Below are 16,629 nucleotides of genomic sequence, written 5' to 3'. Positions count from 1 at the left end.
AAGTATACCCAGGTTTTAATGCACCTCCCCTTTTCTCAGTCTGTCTTCTTGATTTTACTGCTCCTCGGATGCTACCTGAACTGTTGTGTTTTTCCAGCACCACTCTAATCTAGACTCTGGTTTCCAGCATCTGCAGTCATTGTTTTTACCTTTTCAGATAGTCCGCCTTCCTGTTTTTAATTATGGTAGTGGATAACATCACATTATCCGCGTCATACTTCATCTGTCATATATTGACTTTTTCTTGCTGGTTGTGCCCTAACTGAATTAATACAGGTAACACTCGATGAAGAATTTCACTAAGTTCTACCAATCTCCATGGCAATGTGATGTAAATGACTTATTGCCAGATAAAAATTAAAATTAATTCCAGCACATTCCTTAATTCTGGCAAACCATGTGAGAAGCTTCCTTTGTTGGAATAACTGCAAACATCATGTTATCAATTTTTCAGCTAATTAAGCTTTCTTCTAGTTGAATAATGTTGCCTTTCTAGCTGTTACCCTTGTAATTTAACGTGATCCTGACCTTTATACATGTTCTGAAGTCCAGGCTTGTTTCAGTTCTGTTTTCTTTGTGGTTATTACCAGTTTCTCAATCAAGACTTCCCATTTAACATCTAAACTAGGTTGTAAATAATATGAATCACAACGTGGATATTTGTGAGAATGAGCATAGCTGGTCAGGCCAGCACTTGCAAGTCTATCCCGAGTTTCCCTTGAAAACCTGATGTTGAACTAAAATAATTTGTATGGAAAAATAATAGGCAAAGCTTTGCTCAAGTTTGAACATTAACCATTTTATTGGTCTTGTTATTATCTGTCTTGCACCCAATTTACTTTATCCATGCTGACACTGATCCTCTTGTTCCAAGACCCTCAATTTTATTATCCAGCCTTTCTCATAATACTTTGTCAAAGGATATATTGAAATCTATGAGGCTTGACTGCTGTAGTGATTGTGCCCCTATTCTGAGCCAGAAAGACCAATTTCAAGTCCCATATGCCACAGAAATGTTTGTCATAAGGTTAATTTAAAATAATTAACTTAAAATCTGTGGTGAGACCATCCGTAGTGTTCTCCTTCTCAACCTACTTTCTTACTACCTCAAGAAATGTATTGTAATTAGTAAATAATTGTTTTGTATTACAGAATCTGCGAATTGCTTAAAAATGACTGTTCAAGCTTTTAATGTTGCTGTCGTCAGGACAAGTTGCAAGAATACCAATTCAAGGGAAAAAATTGCATGCTTCATGAGAAAGAAATGTTGACTGATGGTTGCATTCACCATGGCAGTGCCTCTTAATGTTGATTGGCAGTTAACTGTGCTGCCAAGTGTATAGACTCTATGTCCCAAAGACTGGGGTGGGGTGGGTGGATTGTATCAAACAATATCAATTCAGCTGTTCTCAAAAAAGCAAGGCAATAACTGTACCCAAGCAGTCAATGATTACAGAAGTCTTGGCAAAGTCTAACATTAAATTATTCTGCAGTTTGACATTATTTGCTGGATAATCCTGAGTGTACGAAGAATTACACTAACAACAAATTTAGGATTGTCAGCCAAACTCAGAATACCACATTTGCGTGTAGTGGAGGCTAGCCATAATGATACACAGGCCCTGTTCTTTGCAGATGGAAAGATAACATACAAGCACTGTGTCTGCTTCACTCAACAGAATATGTGACAGCTATTCTCTGATTCATTTTGCAAAGCAATGCTTTGACCAATCAAAATGTCCATGCTCTCTTGCTTTAGGAATCTCGGGTGTAACATATTCCGACAAGGCAGTTTATCTGTTTTAAACAGCTTATATCTTAAATTCTATTGGTCAGTTTTCACCCTATATCTGCAGTCTCCATTCACAACAATATTCTGTTAGCATCCATGCAAGTTGTAGTTAATGCAGGAGAGGAACAACTTTAATTGGCAATCCCAGTTAACCAGTTAGACTCCACTTGTAATATTTTCCTCTTTCCTTCTACTATGACAACTTGTGTTTTAGAAGGTCATGGAGGAAAGTACACTCACAACATTTTAAGAAGCATCTGGAGGAGTTTATAAAATGCCAGGGCATAGTTGGCTATGAACCATGTACAGATAAATAGAATTAGTATAGTTTGATGTTTGTTTGGTGTGGACATGATGTAAGACTCTATAACTGTATTAAACTATCCCAAGCTGTGCCACTGGCAATTTAAAGTATGACACCAAAACCCTTGAGAGATTGTAATTTTGGAGAAGATTTGTAGTTCAGGTTGTAAGTTTGCTTGCTAAACTGGTAGATTTGTTCTCAGACGTTTCATTAGCATACTAGGTAACATCATCACTGAGCCTCCAATGAAGCACTGGTGTTCTGTCCAGCTTGCTATTTGTGTCTTGGTCTGTTGTGGTGGGTGATATCGCTTCTTGTTCTTTTTCTGAGAGGTTGGTAAATGGGGTCCAAATTGATATGTATGTTAATAGAGTAACGGTTTGAATGCCAGGGCTTGAGGAAATACCCTATATGTCTTTGTTTCGCCTGTCCCAGGGTGGATGTATTATCCCAGTTGAACTAGTGTGCCTCTTCGTCTGTGTATATGGATATTAGTGAAAGTTGGTCAGGTCTTTTGGTGGCTAGTTGGTGCTCATGTATTCTGGTGGCTTGCACAGACAGGCAGGAAACTAGCCACTAAAATACCTGACCAACTTTCACTGGTATCCATATACACAGATGAAGAGGCACATCAGTTCAACTGGGACAATACATCCATCTTGGGAGAGGCTAAACAAAGACATATAGGGTATTTCCTAGAGGCCTGGCATTCAGACCAGAACTCCACAAACATATCAATTTGGATCCCATTTACCAATCTGTCAGAAAAAGAACCGAAGTGTTATCACCCACTACAACAAACCAAGACACACACGTAGCAAGAGGGACAGAGCACCAACACTTCATTGGAGGCTCACTGATGAGAACAAATCTACCAGCTCAGCAAGGAAATGTACAACCTTTGAGAGATTACAGTAAACTATCAAAAGCTCAAAGTTAAGTTGTAAGAACTGTCTTAATTGAGGAAAAGAAAGTAGACACACACGTTTTAGTGAATTTCAGCGCTTAAGGCCCAGACAATTGAAACCATGGCCACTACAGAATCTCAGAATTTTTATGGTGCAGAAGGACTCTATTTAGCCTATTGTGTCTGCATCAACTCTGTTATTGCCAATTTCCTGCCTTTTTCCTGTATTTTCCCACACACCATTCTTATCCAAAAAAAACGATAGCCCTCCTGAATGGCTCAATTGAAACTGCTTCTAACCACCATGTTTCCAGGTAGTGATTCCATACCCTAACAAGGTGCTGTGTGGAAAGTTTGTTTTTCACATGACCCTTGCTTTGTTTACGCATCGCTTTAAATCTGTGCCCTCTCATTCTTGTTTTTAAATTAAACAACAGCTTCATCCTATGTACTCTACCAGCCCACTCTCAATTTTGATAACTTCAATCAGGTCTCCTTTCAGACCCTCCTCTCCAGGGAGAACAGTCCCAACTTCTTCACTCTATCAGCTGAAATTTCTCCTATCTGGGACCGTTCCTTTAATCACTTCTTTTAATTTTTCTGATGTATTTGTATCTTTCTTCTAATATGGCACAACAATTATATGCACTATTCCATTTGAGATTGCACAAGTGACTTCTACAATTTCAGCATCACTTTCTTGCTCTTGGACTCTAAGCCCCTATTAATAACTCATTCTATGCTTGTTGCTCTCTCGCATTTGTCCTGTCACCTTCAATTATCCTTGCATATACACATCCCAATCCCTCTGCTCCTGCATCCACCTCGAAATTGTATCCTTTATTTAATATTGTATTATAAAATCCATCACCCCCCACTTTTCTGCATTCAACCTCATCTGCCACCTATCCACGCACTGCACCAACTTGTCACCGAATTCCACGGTGGGTGGCACAGTGGTTAGCACTGCTGCCTCACAGCGCCAGAGACCCGGGTTCAATTCCCGCCTTAGGCGACTGACTGTGTGGAGTTTGCACGTTCTCCCCGTGTCTGCTTGGGTTTCCTCCGGGTGCTCCGGTTTCCTCCCACAGTCCAAAAGATGTGCAGGTTAGGTGAATTGGCCATGCTAAATTGCCCATAGTGTTAGGTAAGGGGTAGATGTAGATGTAGGGGTATGGGTGGGTTACGCTTCGGCGGGGCGGTGTGGACTTGTTGGGCCGAAGGGCCTGTTTCTACACTGTAAAGTAATCTAATCTAATCCACACTATCCTTTTTAGTTTACAATTCTTTCACATTTGGTGCCATCTGCAAACATTGAAATTGTCCCTTGCACACCAAGATCCAAATCAAGAAAAGCAAGCTTCCCAATACCAACCCCTGGGGAACTCCACTACAAACCTTCCTAGAGTTTAGAAAAATATCCATTGACCTTTGCTTTCCATTTCTATCACTCACCAGATTTAGTATCCATGTTGTCACTCACTTTTATACTATTATCAACAAATAACACTAAAGTCTGTTGTGTTGCACTGTACCTAATGTTTTCTGGTAATCCATGTATATTACATCAAAAGCATTAACATCATCAACCCTTCCTGTTACCTCTTCATAAAACTCCAAGTGAGTTAAGCATCCCTTCCTCTTCAGAAATCCATGCTGACTTTCTTCCTAATGAGCCTACCTCCTTTCACCTTTTGACCATTCTATCCCACATAATTGTTTACAAAAGTTTCATGTTAATTGCTGGAGTTATCCTTGTAATCTTATTAAACAGGCCATAATGTTGGCAATTCTCCAGTCTTCTGGCACTTCCTCAGAGTTCAGGGAAGACTGAAGTCTCATGGCCAGTACCTTCGAAATTTCCATTCTCACTTCCTTCTAAATCCTTGATTGCATCTCATCCAGTCCTGGTGTGTTGTTAACTTCTAAATGTCAACAGTCTATCCAATCATATCTTTACTTCTTCTAAAGAATAGAACAATCGATGTATCTTCCTCCTTAATTTTGATCCCTTCTAGTGACGAAGTTGCATCCTGTGTCAGCATGGCCTGGGCAGCATCCTCTTTCATCAATACATTTGCAAAGTATTTATTTAATAACCTCAGCCATGATCCAGCCTCCATCTGTAAATCCCTTTTTTGGTCTCTGATCAGCTGTATTCCACCTTTAACCACTACTGTTTATATGCCCATAGAAAACATGTTTTTTTAATGTTGCTGATGGTCTTTTCTCATCATTCCCCGTTGCCCTTCTCATTTGGTTTTTCATCTCCCCCATAACCTTTTGGTATTGCTGTTGAACCTCATTTATATTTTCTCCCTTACACCTGTCATAGTAACACCTCTAATGTTAGTTTCTACCTCCTTTACCTTGACTACATTGTAATTACACCCTCTTTATTCCATAGTTCTACACAAATTGCCTCTGTCTTGAACCCTCTGAGACATGCTCCTTCTCTGGCACTGTAATATCCTTAACCAACACAGCTACCCCTTTTTTTCCTTTTTTTATCTTTCATAGCCAACTTATACCTAGGAGTATTTAATAACCAGTTTTGCCCTTCGTTGAGTAAGGCCGTTACAACAGCATGATTCCAAATTACAATCTCTGCCTTTAAATGCCCAACCTTCGCTATTGTATTGGCTATACTCTATACATTCACATAATTGTACATTTAACTCTTGTTTAGACTTTTTTTTCCCTTCAATCCATCTTCACCGATTATCTTACTACTTGCTGTGCAGGTGCTAGTTGTATCTTTGAGCATTTTGAGAGCCCATGCTATTTACTTCTAATGTTGTCTCTTGATTCCCACACCCCTGCCAAGTTAACTTAAAGCATGAGCACAGTGCCCTTGAAGGGCTTCAGTCCCAGCTCTGTTTAAGTGCAACCCATCTGGTTTATACAGGTGCCATCTCCCCCAGAGTCAGTCCTAATGTCCAAGGAGTTTGAAGTTCCCCCTCCAGCATCATCTTTCCAGCCATGCATTCATCTGCCTTATCTGCACTCAACTAATGGAACAATTACAGCTGTGTACTTTAGAGATCAGAATAAGAGAAGTGCAGTTATCAGAGTTTTCTGCCAACTAAAAGTGGACACTGCTCCCTCTGTAACTAAGAACTGTGCCATTTGGAGGGAACGTTGCAAGGAGGCATTTATTTTTTAAACGTCGTGATTCATAAGTATGAAATCAAAATGCTCTTCTCCGGCTGCTGTGCTTTGAATCATTTTTGTAGTGCAGGTTTCTCATTGGATTTCTAAACATTAAGGCAGAATAGTGACCTGGCATATGCAGTCTATCCAGATAAACATCACTTTTTTTCTACATTAGTCTTTGATTAGTTTTGTGTTGGTTAAATTCTGAAATAAATGACCAGTTCAGGTCTGAGCACATTGTTGCTTAGATACCAGTAATCTACACTTGTATTTTACCTAATTTAAATAATAAATGGTCAACTGGTGTTGGAGTAAGGAGGAGAATAAAATTAATATCAGTAGATGGAGCTGGCATTAAGCAACTGATTCACTGGATTTTTAAAAAAAATTGTTATCCGCATTAGAAACTGTTACTGTTATTTACAATTACAAGTGATCTGTAAGTACAAATGGATGGGCAGTTTCTGAAGCTAAGCCTTCCTTAATATACTGGTGCCATTAAAATGTATTCACGATCCCTCTACTTTTAAAGCTGTCTCCTGTTTTCAAAATTTAAATTGCAACAAATCGATAATCTGTTGATATAAGAGCAGTTTTAGATATGTCATAAATTTTGCAGTAATGTAATAAAAGCTCTATTTTCTCAATTGAGTTTTCAGATGTAGCATTCTATTAAATCTAATACGTTGTATATTACAGTGCCTGTCTTCTGTTGCCACTGCCTTGCAGTCTGGCTTTCTTCCATACTGTGAACCCGTATACCAGCGTTGTGTAAATCTAGTCCAAAAGACACTTTCCCAAGCTATGGCAAGTATTTTATTACTACATCTAAATTGTCCTAAAGAACAGTGATTTCCTATATGTTAATATGTATGATGATTGCAATAAGTCCAATCAAGAAGTTATAAGCAGTCTTTTTATCCAATGATGAGTTCAAATGTTAAATATGATACTACACGGAGTTGTTAAGAACAGTATTCACCTTGAAGTTGAATTCAGATGTTCTAGTTTGTGTGTTTTAAGATGGAGGGCAGACATGGTTCAGTTTTATTTGAATGTTTTTGTGGGTTAGTGTTTATTTACCTTTTTGAAAGGATTTAAAACCCTTCATATAGACAGTTGCGTACATTAAATAAAGGGAAAGGACTGGGCTGTTGCTTAGCAACAAGGGTCCAATAACATAAAGGCAGAATGATCAATGAAGTCAATAAATGTGATATATGCCAGAAAATGAATGTTATACACTGAGTTTGGGGAACATGAGCTGTTGCTCTGAAATTAAAGTAGCGTTTTAGTTTGCAGCTTATTTTCAGTGTCTTGGGGGAGACAAATGAGAGGAAAAACACTTACCAACTGCAGAGCAATTTATTGAAAAGAAGCAGTTGACACTGTACCAGCCTAGACCTGCTTTTTCATGTGAAAATAGTGATGGCTCTTCAGCTTGGGATACTTATAAACAGCATTCCTTCTAAGCTGCACGATGCACAGCTGCTCCAGTGTTCAGCACATGTTGATTGGTATAATGACACAGATAAAAGGAATAGTGTAAATTTGAACTCTTTTCTGATGTATGCAATATATTTCCAGTCTTTCACTTTATTTTTCTTGTTTGATAAATGTTTATTCTTCGTGTAAAGATATGCTAAAAGTACACTGGAAGCCTCTTGTGAATGTATTCAGTAACTGACATGCAGATTAAAAAAAGTTAGGATCTAACAAGCCAGTTTTCACCATGGGATCTGACTTGGCCTATACTAACATTAGGACAGTAACAGGTTGAACAGTGCAAAATTGATATAAGAGAAATTTAGATAATAGGTGACAGAGAATGCTCTGTTAATAGGATTAAACAAAGATGGGTGGGAAGAGGCCGAACCAATTGGATAGACTAGTCGTCTTTGGCATGAATTCTACAGACTTTAGTTTAGCATACTTAGTTGTCAGTTTGTTTGAACTGTTTATTTTATCCAATGTTCACTAATATTAATTTTGAATGAATATTGTTTACCATACATAGTTGATTCATGGTCACAATCAGGAAATATCTCAGCTCAAATTTGTTTTTATTTCCTTTTTGAATTTAACAACCCCCCATGAAGGCCCATGGGTCATTTCACAGCACAACACCAAGATTGCAAGGAATAGAAGAGAGGATTAGATCAATGGAATAATGATTTCATCATTATTTAGATATACATTCAGACTTCAACTACAGATCATCTGAGAGCGCCTAGTTTCAGGCAGATAAAATCAATACAATATTATTTTGATTAAAATTGGTCTTCGCTTATGTCATTGGTTCTTGTATCACAGTTGCATGGTTCCCAGCCTGATCAGTGCGAGGCCCCGGATAAAGATTTTATGATTGTGGCACTTGATTTACTAAGTGGGCTGGCTGAAGGCCTTGGAGGAAGTATTGAACAGCTTGTTGCACGGAGCAATATTTTGTCATTAATGTACCAGTGTATGCAGGTAAGCAAATGTTCTGTTAAAACCAAATATATTTTATTTCTTAATCCAAAAAGGAAATCAAACAAATTTTTTTCTTTTAATTATAGGATAAGATGCCTGAAGTACGACAGAGTTCATTTGCCTTATTGGGTGATTTAACAAAAGCGTGCTTTCAACATGTGAAGCCTTGCATTGGTATGCAATGTTGTCTTTGTTCACATCGTTCTCTCACTATCTCACAGCTAAGAAAATAAATTAGAGGATGTATATTTTGTTCTATGTATATATTTTTAATTGGGCATCGATTAGAACTTTAACTTTGTTTCTTATTACAGCTGATTTCATGCCAGTTCTTGGAACTAATCTGAACCCAGAATTTATTTCTGTCTGTAATAATGCTACATGGGCAATTGGAGAGATCTCAATTCAGATGGGTTAGTATTTGATGGATGTACATCAAACCGTGAACTTGGTAAGAAATGTATGTTTAGAACCAGAGATGTTTTCAACACCTGATAAATGACTAGTTTATCATGAAATGCACTTTCTATGTGTGATGCATCTTAATTTGAAGACTCCAAAATAAATTCCTCCTTGTCCTGTCCTTTTTATTTCATCATGTATTCACCTGTGCATATGTTTATTTTTTGCTTAAGAATTTGGTAAGGCGTTGGACAAGGTTCCTCTTGGTAGACTGGTTAGTGAAGTTAGACCTCATTGGAATACAGGGAGAACTAGCCATTTGGATACAGAACTGGCTCGAAGGTAGAAGGCAGGGGCTGGTGGTGGGGGGTTGCTTTTTAGACTGGAGGCCTGTGACCAGTGGTGTGCCGCAAGTTCGGTACTGGGTCTACTGCTTTTGTCATTTATATAAATGATTTTAATGTGAACTTAGGAGGTAAAGTTAGTAAGTTTGCAGATGACACCAAAATTGGAGGTGTAGTGGACAGCGAAGAAAGTTACCTCAAAACAATAGGATCTTGATCAGATGTGCCAGTGGGCCTAGAAGTGACAGATTGAGTTTGATTTAGATAAATGTGAGGAGTTGCATTTTTGAAAGGCATATCTTAGCAGGACTTAAGGTCCTCTGGAGTGTTGCTGAACAAAGAGACCTTGGAGTGCAGATTCATAGTTCCTTGAAAGTGGAGTCGCTGGTAGATAGGATAGTGAAGAAGGCGTTTGATATGTTTTCCTTTATTGGTCAGAGCATTGATATAGGAATTGGGAGGTCATATTGCAACTGGACATTGGTTAGGCCACTTTTGGAATATTGTGTGCAATTCTGGTTTCCCTTCTGTCGGAAGGATGCTGTAAAACTTGAAAAGGTTCAGAAAAGATTTACATGGATGTTGCCAGGGCTGGAGGATTTGTGGTAACTTTTTCCTTTGCTCCAATAAACAAATCTGCAAAATATTGGCAAGCACCTGGACAAGTAGGTTATTCTCCTGATTTAGTTCTTACCACCTTCCAGAAGCCCAGTCCTGCAGCTACTTCCTTCTGTACTGAGGACCCCTGATGTTTGTACCAAGAGCCCCACGCAACTGTACGACTGAAAGGGATCGTTGCTATGGACAGAACCAAACGATCCCATGTACAATAGAACAGATTAAAGTTCTGCCAGTTGTTGATTGTGGTGAACGGTTAAGAACAGGAGGAGCATGCTCCATGAAGTTTCCCAGCTCAGCAAAACCTGAGTTCATATTGTAGATACAAATGGCTTAACTGAAGCCTTTGTAGCTATCTTCAGAGAATTGCCAGATGGCTGATTTCTTGGTATCTGCACATTGTTTACCTGTTTTAACCAGTTCAGTTTGTAACAGGTGATTGCTGAGTGTATGGGATGTAACGTCTGTGCCCAGCAACAGCTGTCCTTTGGTAAAAACAGTTGGGCTCCATAAGTAGCAGTACTCATAGTTAAATTGTTCCACTACAGCTATAACTATTTGCATTCTGAAGTTATGGGGTATTGCTCTTTGTGCAAGAATGCTAATCTAGTGCAAGAACAAATTGATGATTAGTTGTGAACAATGTTATCAAGTAACCCTTACTGCAAATAATGCAACTGGAACACTCATACCAATACAGTATCTAATAAAACAGGTCACAGCCTAGCTATCTTGCAGTACTCATCTTAGCATCTGACGTCTTAGTTTCTTCACCATGTTGATCAGATATATGATGGTATAGTGTATCACAAAATACTGACTTGGGGATATGTTACCATTCCTTCAATTTTGCTGAGTCATCGTCTTGAAACTCCCTAACTAATAGCCCTATTATACTTTCAGTGTGTATTGCAGTAGTTCAAGACGACCCACTGCTGTCACCTTGAGGCCAGCTAGGAGTAGGCAATAAATATTGGGCTTGTCGGCTTCCATATTCCAAAGAATGATTTAAATATACTTTTCCACTTCTGTGTTTTGTATCCTGGCATGTCCAAAACTGAACGCTGTGCTTCTTTCTAACTCTGACCAAAGCCACTTCCAAATTAGAATAAACAGATCAGTGAAATGAATGAATGGAGGAGACTTGTTTGTTTGCCTGGGAAGTAGGTTTTGATTCTTGGGTACTGGAACAATTTTCTGGTTGATGACTTTTCATCAGATCTGAGATATGTAGGAAACATAACTGGTTTGAAGAAAGTGACGTGTGATAAAGAACAAATCGGAAGGTTTGTGTTGAGATGAACAGAATTACAGGATGGTTGCAGCACAGGGAAAAGCATTGCCCTATTATGCCTATGACAGGTTTCTGCCAGGGCATTTCAGTTGGCCCCACTTCTGCACGCTTTATTAAGGGGAACCCCAACTTTATTAATAAAGAGTAAAACTAAATCCACTTAATTACTGAATTCTTAAGGACATTTGTTCCGTCTTGGTCTAGACAGGGTTCAAGCATAAAAAAGATTGCTTGAAGAGTCAAGAGTGAAAAGTCATAGAGTGGTGTAATGATTTACATAAAGGTGAGCAGAGCATTACAGATTGGGACACAGTTTAGTGGCAATAATACATCAGCTTAGGAGAATTTGAGGGAAAACGTTAAAAAAATTTAAAAGCACTGTATGTGATTGCATGAAGCATCTGTGATTCTTTGCCACGATCTTGAATAAAGGCAGAGGTAGTACACAAATTTGTGCCTTCCTTTTAGAAGGCTCAAATCAGAAATAATGTGAAACCAGAATCTAATCAGAGTGAGGAACTGAAGGTATTGAAATTTACTGAAATTAAAGAAATTCATGCCAATAATTTTCATGCATCTAATGGCTGAATAAGAGAGAGAAGATATATCTTAGATAGTAGGTGCATTGATTGTGACCGTCCAAAGTTTCCTACATTCTGAAAGGCCCCTGTACATTTGAAGGTAGTAAACATGCCACTGCTGTTCAAGAAAGAGAGAAGAAAATTGGCTAACTGGTTTCAAAATCCCAATCTTCAAGAAAATGTTGGAATCTGTTGATTTTCAAAAACAAAATCAGTGTATTTACAAAAATATACAACTAGACAGATTCACAATGGTTGATAGTGTTTCTGAAGATGGAACCAGCAGGAAGGACAAAGGGTGTCTGGGTAGAGGCAAAAATCAGTAGATGTAATACATTTATATACAAAAAGATCCTACAAAATGTTATTGCATAACATACTGTTTTAGAATTGGAGTAAAAATATTACCATGCCCTCAATTCGCATGCATATCATTGCACAGTGAGGAATTTGGGTGGTTTCTTTTCTCTGCTGTATGTGATTACCGATTTGATTCAAGAAATTGATGTTAACCGAAGACATTTGGAAAAGTGAGCACTATGTATTCTACCCTGAAGGTCTCTGACAGTGCTTGCAGTTAGTCACGTTCAAGGACGCAATTGTGTTTGCATCTAAATTTACTGAAAAAGTGTAGAATTTTAAAACTTAATGGGTGAAGATCTGCCTTTAGCTGGTAACCTCTTCACTCGACTAATTTTACTTTTTCATTAGGCATTGAAATGCAGCCTTATGTGCCAATGGTCTTGCCCCGGCTGGTGGATATCATTAATAGACCTAACACACCCAAAACATTACTGGAAAATACAGGTAATTTAAATACTGGTTTTATAGAATGTTTAATTTGTTGTGTTGTGCTTAAGAATGTATGAAATAAATATTTAAACTGCTTAAGTAGTATATTTGGATGCTGACAAGAAAATTATGGGTCTGTTTGAAAAACATTTTATTCAACATAAGTTCAATCAAATTACTTGATTTAAGCTTATAGATCAGGCTGCTGGCCCCCGTCAAGGAGAGTGGTTCTACCTATCAGGTTGCCCTCTTGAGGGAGTCTGATTAGGATGGGACGATGTTTAATTTGTGCTGTTTGCTGTATTCATTGCATAGTGGAATGAGTCTTTATGAGCCTCAAATTTAGAAATGCTAAACAAACTTATGATATTGGGTTTCTAAAGTTACAAAACTTCAAAATCACAAAAGGATATTTTGTCTTTGATTTACGAAGTTCAGTCTTAAAAGTGAAATTCAGTAAAATAAAATATTTAGCTAGTTTGCATGATTTTGAGTCATGTAAGTGTTTGATAATTGGAACAAGCTTGTTAATTCACTGTCAAATGCACGGTCTGTTGAATTACCTTGAGAAACTATTGCTAGCAACAAATCAATTTAAGAATGCTGAATTAATTAAGAATTATATTTACTGTTAAAAATGAACCTGTTTGACACAGCAGCAAAAATAGGCTACTCAGCCCATCGGTCTGCTGTACATTCAATGAGTTCATGACTAATCTAATAATCCTCAACTCCACTTTCCTGCAAAATAAGTATTACAGGTCATGGATTTGATGGAAAATCCTCCACTTGCCTGTATTAGTGTGGTTCCAACAAAATTCTCAAAGCTCAACACACTCCAGGACAAAGTAGCCCACGTGATCAACCAATCCACTAGCTTAAATTTTCATCCCCTCTGTTGCCAGCACAGAGAGTTAGTAAAAGCCAAAAATTGAGTGTCTATCATCCATTTCTCCTTCAACAGTACCTTTCAAAGTGCAGTCTCACCACAGAAAGACAAGACAGCAGATCCATGAGTACACCACAACCTTCTTTACTGTTACTGATCAGAATCCTTGAATCCCTATCTAAAACAGTGTATCTCCACCAGGTGGACTGTAGCAGTTCAAGCCTTCTGGGCAGTTAGGAATGGGCAACGGCTGCTGGGGCTCCAAGGGATGTTCACTTCTTATGATTGAATAAAAATATAATTGTTAGCTATAATATTTTTTCTGTCACATGATATTTATTTCATTCATAGAATCCTGTGGATTGTTCAGTACTTATGAATGAATCTTTTTTTTAAAACATGTACAGACCTTGCAACTGACATGGAGTTCATTTGACTCCCTTTAGTGTATCTTTTGATGACTTTGGTTAATGAGTGCCTAAAATGAGGACATTTATATTTTATAAGCTTGTTCCTCTTTCTCAGCATTTCAGTAATATTTAGATTCTTCAAATGTAGCTGCAGATTTGCAGCAAGATGCTGCACAGCAACAGTAAATGTGAATAAATGTTGCACGTTTAATGAAGGATAACTGATCAACTGTATTTTCTAAATATGCTGTATTTAGATTTGGGGTTGAAGAATTACATTTTGTGTCAACCTGCCGTCTTAGACTACGAAAAGAAACTTGCTGTTTTTCTGCAATGCACGGACACTTGTGCATTGAGTATCATGTATAGAAGCTGCCAGTGCTTTCTTAATTCAGTCTTAAACTTCCAAAATATTTCAAGTATACATTTTAGATGGCCTTAATGCAGTTCCAAAGGTGGTTTTAAAGTCTTACTTTGTGCTTTGGCAACCTGATTGCTTAGCTGGATCTTTCTCTGCCTGATATCAAACAATAGACTGCTGAGGCTGGAAATATGAAATAAAAAGAGAAAATGCTAGAAATACCCAACAGACTCGGGCAGGATTTGGAAGTGGAAACAGGCAAATGTTTCAGGTCAATGTGTTCTATCTCAACTTTTTCTACTTCTGACATATAGCCACCAGCCTGAAGTATTAGCTGGTTTCCTTTCCACAAATGCTCCTGACCTGCTGAAATTTGTTCAAGCATTTGTTTCTGCCATTTTCAGATCTATGCTTTGTGAACAGAATAAAATTCAAGCTGTTTTTCAAATTTGAAATTTTGTAATCTTATTTATTTTCCCATGACTCTGGTCTTGAATGAAGTGTTTAAAGAAAATAGTCTATAAATATAAAGGGCAGTTTCCATAGTTAATGGATTTTTGGACAATGATTAGAAATTTTATGTAAATATTTATAATTTAAGCAATTTGGTTACAAAGTGGAGAGTTTTGTGCTAGTTCACTATTTGAAATGAAAAATTATTTTGTGTGCAACTTACATGTTACACAACTTGCAAGAAATATCATGTTAATTGGCCTACATCGTACAGTTTAATCAGTATATCCTACACTGAACTTTATTTTTGAATGAACATTCATCTGCTTTTCTGCATGTCTCATCAGATTGTTCATGAATGCTTGTTTTAATGAGAATGTTGCATAGTTTGTGTCTCTTGAACATAGGTTTCCCTCCTCTGCTTTATATGAATCTGCTGGATTTTTGTAATGTCCTTGTAGTTAGCTTGGAGTAATCCTTAAGCCATTACTTTTTCTTTCTGAATGATAACCTTTTGTGAGTTTAAAGAGGAACACTTCTAAAACACTTGTTCATTTCCATGTTTTACATTATTTGATTTTCTGAAATATCTAAGAGGATATTGCAAGGTATTTTGAAAAGAAAACTAGCTGATTTAAATTAAGGGCAGAATTTCTGTTATAGAGTAATAAAGATGTACAGCACGGAAACAGACCCTTCGGCCCAACCCGTCCATGCCGACCAGATATCCCAACCCAATCTAGTCCCACTTGCCACTGTTCTTGAAAGTTTCTGCTGCTTTGAAGGAAGCTGTTAGTTTTCTTTCTGCTATTAGTAACTAATAACTGTATAAGTGAAATAATACTTATTTTGAAGGCATTAATAATGTATTCATTTCCCACTCGTAATTTTACGAATGCATGGAGCATCATCCTTAGTAATTACTAACTCAGTGTGGAAATCTCAATGACTTTGATTTCTTGTGATGGATAAATTGGCATTTTGCATTGTATAAAATTCTCAAATATACTACATGATAAGCATCAGTAGGTGCTTCTGTATTTTCCATACTTGGCTCAAATTAATTAGGTCTATTAGCATACAAAGTGAGGGGTGAGCACAGCTATACAGTCACTTGACATTAACAGTGATTTTGCCTGTGTTTGGTCATTTTAGAGAAACAATATAATGCAAGAGACTGATGAGTACTCAGATGCCCTTTCTTGGAATATGCTTCATAATTTGAGTTTGAACATGTAGTTATACTGCACTATGCATAGGGAAGAGAACTTGACATTTAGCACTAACATTAAGAAATCCTGAATGGTAAAAGTTGTTTGCTACCCTATAGGAATTGGAAGGGCTGTTAAGTATGATGCATTTTTGTTCAGTTGAAAGGGTTAGTTTAAAATGTAGGTGTGTTTTGGGAGTGTTCCCTCTTTTAACGTACTTTTTAAATTTTTTTTAAAGATTGCACCATAACTTCTGCCTCCCGTCAGTGGGTGGTAGTTAATCTAATAATCAACATAAAAAGATGATCTTAATTTTGTTATCATACACAGATTCTGTTGATTTCTGTTTCTGAGTTATTTGTTGTTTTTCTTTATTTTTCTCCTCCCCCTCATTTGCTCATGTCTTGGTTGGCGTTTGGTGGTGTATAACCGTGATTGCGTTACCGTAGCAATAACAATTGGTCGTCTTGGTTACGTTTGTCCTCAAGAGGTGGCCCCCATGCTACAGCAGTTTATAAGACCCTGGTGTGTATTATTCAATCTTTATTTAATTCATTTTCCTCTTCACTCTTTCTCTATCTCTTTCTCACTTATAGCAATAGTTTTCAGTTGATTGCAAATTCACAATCCTTAACCATTGCCA

General features: G+C 37.6%; 1 protein-coding gene across 5 annotated transcripts in view; it reads left to right on the top strand.

Annotated features, from left to right (window-relative positions):
* Positions 1-16,629, top strand: part of tnpo1 (transportin 1) — a 129,973-nt gene that overhangs the window by 90,965 nt on the left and 22,379 nt on the right. For 4 of the 5 annotated variants that reach the window (XM_072581824.1, XM_072581842.1, XM_072581814.1 and 1 more), the window contains 6 exons: positions 6,859-6,966; positions 8,473-8,631; positions 8,718-8,805; positions 8,946-9,044; positions 12,582-12,677; positions 16,436-16,511. In XM_072581824.1, coding sequence (XP_072437925.1) covers positions 6,859-6,966; positions 8,473-8,631; positions 8,718-8,805; positions 8,946-9,044; positions 12,582-12,677; positions 16,436-16,511 — 626 coding nt within the window. Of the gene's footprint in view, positions 1-6,858; positions 6,967-8,472; positions 8,632-8,717; positions 8,806-8,945; positions 9,083-12,581; positions 12,678-16,435; positions 16,512-16,629 lie in introns of those variants that run through there. The other variant, XM_072581852.1, reaches the window with a different exon arrangement.

Source organism: Chiloscyllium punctatum, chromosome 2 (assembly GCF_047496795.1).
Source record: "Chiloscyllium punctatum isolate Juve2018m chromosome 2, sChiPun1.3, whole genome shotgun sequence".
Lineage (NCBI taxonomy): Eukaryota > Metazoa > Chordata > Chondrichthyes > Orectolobiformes > Hemiscylliidae > Chiloscyllium > Chiloscyllium punctatum.
This window is presented reverse-complemented; position numbering and strand designations above follow the sequence as displayed.